Below are 4,696 nucleotides of genomic sequence, written 5' to 3' on the forward strand. Positions count from 1 at the left end.
CCAGGCACCCCAAGGCGTCCACCTGCAGCCCCCCAGACCAACCCGCCATTTCTAATAAGTAATTCGCACCCGGACACTGGGGCGGCGTTAATGTGGCTAATTTCAGGATTTGGTCCTCTTGGGTGGGGGGCAGCCTCGCCCCCTCGATCAGCGAGATGGCCTTTGCACCACCCCCTCACCCCCTTCTAGCTCCCTTCCTACTCTGCTGAGAGTGGCCAGGCGTCAGAGGTGCGAGCTGAAAAGGGGGCCCGGGCCGATTGAGGCCCTGGCTCTTGCCCTGGACCCAAGTCTGGTCCCGACCCAGCCTCCGCGCTGGTGCAGGGGGAGAGGTACGGAGGGGCGGGAAACGGGGAGTGGCGAGCTGACCCGGTACTAACCCCCGTGTCCCTGTGCCTCTCACCCCCGCCTCTAGGCGCAGGCCGAAGGGGGCGGGAAGGGACTCGCAGAGCTGGGGTCCCGCCCCCGCCCCGCCCTGCCCTGCGCGCGGTATCCGCGGGGGTGGGAGGCCTCGCCGGTAAGGCTCCCGGCGATTGGCGACTCGGGAAGGAGACGCTAGGAAAAGTCGAATAAGAGGGCGCGACGTCAGACCTGAGATTTGGAGAAGGGCGAGGGAGGGAGTGAGGGCGGGGACGGACACACAGACAGATACGTACACCTCTCCCCCCACCCCATCCCGCACAGCACCCTAAGTATCCACAACTTTAGGCCGCCTTAGCCCAGGGCGCAGAGGCCGGGGTGGGGTGGGGACACTGCTGTGTGAGGAGAGAGGGGGAGGAGAAAGAGAAAAGAGAACAGAAACGGGAGGAAAAGGAATCGTGAGAAAGGAAAAAAGGAGAGCGGAGAGTTTCCTAGCGCCCAGAAGAGGTAAAGAGCCCGAAGGAGCGGAAGCGATCCTGGGGGAAGAGGAGCGCAAAGAGGGGAGGGGAGAGGAAGGGCGAGGAGGGGGAGCGAAAACTAGAGGAGGGCGAAGGCAGCGAGGCGCGACACTGCTCGGGAAGAGGAGGGCAGTGAGGAGCCAGGAGCGGGCAGAGGCAGCTCCGGCCGCCGAGAGGAGGGAGCGCGGCGCGGAGAGGAGGGGCTTGCGGGCCCGTAGAAATGTCAATCAGAGCCCGGAGCCCCGGGAATCTTCGCCAATCTGTTCGGACCTGACCTGGCTCCTCGCCGCCGCCGCCGCCGCCGCCGCCGCCGCGGAGCAGATCAATAGGTGAACGCGGAGCGCAGCGCAGCGCGGGAGGCAGCGCGGCCCCGACCCGGCCCAGCCCCCGATGCGCGCCGGAGCCCGCGGGCGGCGCTGAGCAGGGCGGCCCCGGGGGCCGGGCCCCCTCTCCGTCCGTGCCCCGCTGGCCACCATGTCCTTCCCCCAGCTCGGATACCAATACATTCGCCCGATCTACCCACCCGAGCGCCCGGGGGCCGGCGGCAGCGGCGGCAGCGCTGGGGCCCGGGGCGGCCCGGGAGCTGGAGCCTCCGAGCTGGCCGCCTCGGGGTCACTGTCCAATGTGCTCTCGTCCGTGTACGGGGCACCCTACGCCGCGGCGGCAGCAGCGGCCGCCGCCGCCCAAAGCTACGGCGCCTTCCTGCCCTACGCAGCAGAGCTGCCCATCTTCCCGCAGCTGGTAAGCGCCGGGCAAGCCGGGGATGGGGGTGGGGTTGCGGGGGGGGGGGGGGGGAGTTGGAGCGCCGGACCAAGTGAGCGCGCAGGAGTAGGCTAGCCGGGCCGGGACCGGGAGGGTGCAGGCGGCCAGGGTCAGGGCTCATCCGCGCTCCCTCCACGCGTGCCCCTTCCTTCTCCATGTGCATTTAGGGCGCGCAGTATGAACTGAAAGACAGCCCCGGGGTGCAGCATCCGGCCGCGGCAGCCGCGTTTCCGCACCCGCACCCCGCCTTCTACCCATATGGCCAGTACCAGTTCGGGGACCCGTCCCGTCCCAAGAACGCCACCCGGGAGAGCACTAGCACGCTCAAGGCCTGGCTCAACGAGCACCGCAAGAACCCCTACCCCACCAAGGGCGAGAAGATCATGCTGGCCATCATCACCAAGATGACCCTCACCCAGGTGTCCACCTGGTTCGCCAACGCGCGCCGGCGCCTCAAAAAGGAGAACAAGATGACGTGGGCGCCCCGCAGCCGTACAGACGAGGAGGGCAACGCTTACGGGAGCGAGCGCGAGGAGGAGGACGAGGAGGAGGATGAAGAAGACAGCAAACGCGAACTGGAGCTGGAGGAGGAGGAGCTCGGGGGGGAGGAGGAGGACACCGGGGGCGAGGGCCTGGCGGACGACGACGAGGACGAGGAGATCGATTTGGAGAACGTAGACGGCGCGACCACGGGGCCTGAGCTGGCCCTGGCTGGGGCAGCACACAGGGACGAGGACCTCGGCCTGGGACACGTTTCCGACTCCAAGAATAGCGACTCGGATGATAGCTCCGAGGGCTTGGAGGAGCGTCCACTGCCGGCCCTGAGTCTGGCCCCAGTGCAGCCGCCGCTGGCCGCGGCTCCGCCATCTCCGCCCTCGCTCCCCGCGGGCCTGGATCCCTGTGCTCCCGCTCCAGCGCCCGCCTCTGCCCTGCAGAAGCCCAAGATCTGGTCCCTCGCCGAGACGGCCACAAGTCCGGACAACCCGCGCCGTTCGCCTCCGGGCGCGGGGGGCTCTCCCCCCGGGGCGGCCGTCGCGCCCCCAGCCCTGCAGCTCTCCCCGGCCGCCGCCGCCGCCGCCGCCGCCGCGGCGCACAGACTCGTCTCGGCGCCGCTGGGCAAGTTCCCGGCTTGGACCAACCGGCCGTTCCCGAGCCCGCCGCCCGCCCCACGCCCGCACCCGCTCTCCCTGCTCGGCTCGGCCCCTCCACACCTGTTGGGACTTCCCGGAGCTGCGGGCCACCCGGCTGCCGCCGCCGCCGCCTTCGCTCGGCCCGCGGAGCCCGAGGGCGGAACAGGTGATTGCTGAGCGCAAGATGTGGAGGGAGGGGGGCTCTGGGGATCGCGCCCGGGCCGGAGGAGGTGGGCAGGACCCCAGGAGCCCTCACCTCAGGGCGCCTGCCCCCGCGGCCCTGAATGCCTGAACGTCGCGCTCTAAAGGCCCTGCTTTTTCTCCCCTGCTCCCCTTAGATCGCTGTAGTGCCTTGGAAGTGGAGAAAAAGTTACTCAAGACCGCTTTCCAGCCCGTGCCCAGGCGGTAAGAGACGCGGGTGGGGGGGCGGCGAAAGGGGCAGGCAGGGGAAGTAAGGAACCTGATGGTGCAGAAGCGGGCTTTTGCCCGGGGGGATCGCAGCTGGGACGCGCTTTTAAAAGGGGACTAGACACACGCCTCCGCCGTCCCCGACGGCCCGGAGAGGGCTCGACAGCCCTGTCCCAGTCCAAGCACTCGGGCGCGGTTCACGGTCTGGTGCTGTGGGACACCGCGTCCGCTCGGGCCAGCAGGCCCCTGGAGCCCACCTCCTTCCTTCCACTCCCCGACCTCGGGTCCTGAGCCTCCCGCCCATCTGACAGCTAAACGGGAAGACTAACATCCACAGCTGATATCATTTTACATTGCGACACCTCCCTGCCCCAGGCCTCAGCCCCAGGTTGGGTCTCCCAGTCGTAGGCAGCGAGGGTGCCCCTAACTCGCACGTCCTTTGCTACCACTGCGTCTCTCTTCCAGGCCCCAGAACCACCTGGACGCGGCCCTGGTCTTGTCGGCCCTCTCTTCCTCTTAGTTCTTTAAAAATTTTCAAATCATTGTAATAATTGTAAAAATAATAATCGCTCTGTATAGTTATGACTTGTAAGCATGTCTGTGTATGAATAACTAAAAAAGAAAACGAAACAAAAAATAAATAAAAAGAAATAAAACAAGTCCCCCTGGGTCCTCCCCAAGTCGCTTATGTACCCCCACATTAGCTGAGTTTGTGAAATTGGTTTGTGAGGTTGATTTTAGGGGGTGGAGTTTCAGTGAGAATAAGCGTGTCTGACTTGTTTGTATATACAGAAAAATGTACATATGTGTGAACCAAATTGTACAAGAAAGTATCTATTTTTGGCTAAATAAATGAGCTGTTGCCACTTTGACTATAACCCACCTGTCTGCCCCCAGAGGGATCTGTTTGCTGTCTTCGTTCTGTCTTGTGCCCCCCATCCCTGCCCCCCATGTTTGAGGAGTTGCCGGAATAAGCGGAAAGGCCCAGAGACACTGACCCTGTGATCAGGGGAGAGCGAGGCGGAGGCGCCGAAGCGGTGGGCTGGGGGCTTCGCCGGAGGAGAGGCGGCTGGAGAAGTACCTGGGGCTCCTCAGAGAAAGGGCAGAGGAGACAAGTGGGCAACAAGGGTGAGATTCCCTAGAAGACGATGGGAAATTGGGCCCAACCCGCGGGTCCACTGACGCTAACGCGGGGTCTTGGGGCGTCCTCTGGTGACACAGCAGAAAGACTTAGAGGAGTGTCTGGACGCGGTGGAGTTATTTTGGGGTGTTCCCACCCTTCCTTCGCCCCCATTCTTAGACAGATCAGTCACTCTTATGTGAGGGGCTGTGCAGCTCAGCCTCAAGCCCCAGGGGTGCACACCCTTTCGTCTTGGTGACTGTACACAGTCGAATTGAGAGTTGGGGACCCCGGGTCCTGGCAGCATCTGCGCGTCTTGGCACCCCAATGGGTTTTCCCAATGCCCTGGAAGTACAGCCTACGGAAGTCCAGGCGCGGGAGGTTCTGGCCCAAGCACGGAT

At 64.8% G+C, this 4,696-nt stretch overlaps 1 protein-coding gene across 1 annotated transcript; it reads left to right on the forward strand.

The window, feature by feature from the left end:
* Positions 1 to 639: 639 nt before the first annotated feature.
* On the forward strand, positions 640 to 3,812 carry IRX3 (iroquois homeobox 3). The gene is made up of 4 exons (XM_036275431.1): positions 640 to 1,616; positions 1,805 to 2,933; positions 3,106 to 3,172; positions 3,641 to 3,812. The coding sequence occupies exons 1-4, from the start codon at positions 1,350 to 1,352 to the stop codon at positions 3,693 to 3,695; spliced, it is 1,518 nt and encodes a 505-aa protein (XP_036131324.1). The 5' UTR covers positions 640 to 1,349; the 3' UTR covers positions 3,696 to 3,812.
* The last annotated feature ends 884 nt before the right edge of the window (positions 3,813 to 4,696 follow it).

The sequence above is a fragment of the Molossus molossus genome, unplaced genomic scaffold, assembly GCF_014108415.1.
Source record: "Molossus molossus isolate mMolMol1 unplaced genomic scaffold, mMolMol1.p scaffold_m16_p_21, whole genome shotgun sequence".
Taxonomy (NCBI): Eukaryota; Metazoa; Chordata; class Mammalia; order Chiroptera; family Molossidae; genus Molossus; species Molossus molossus.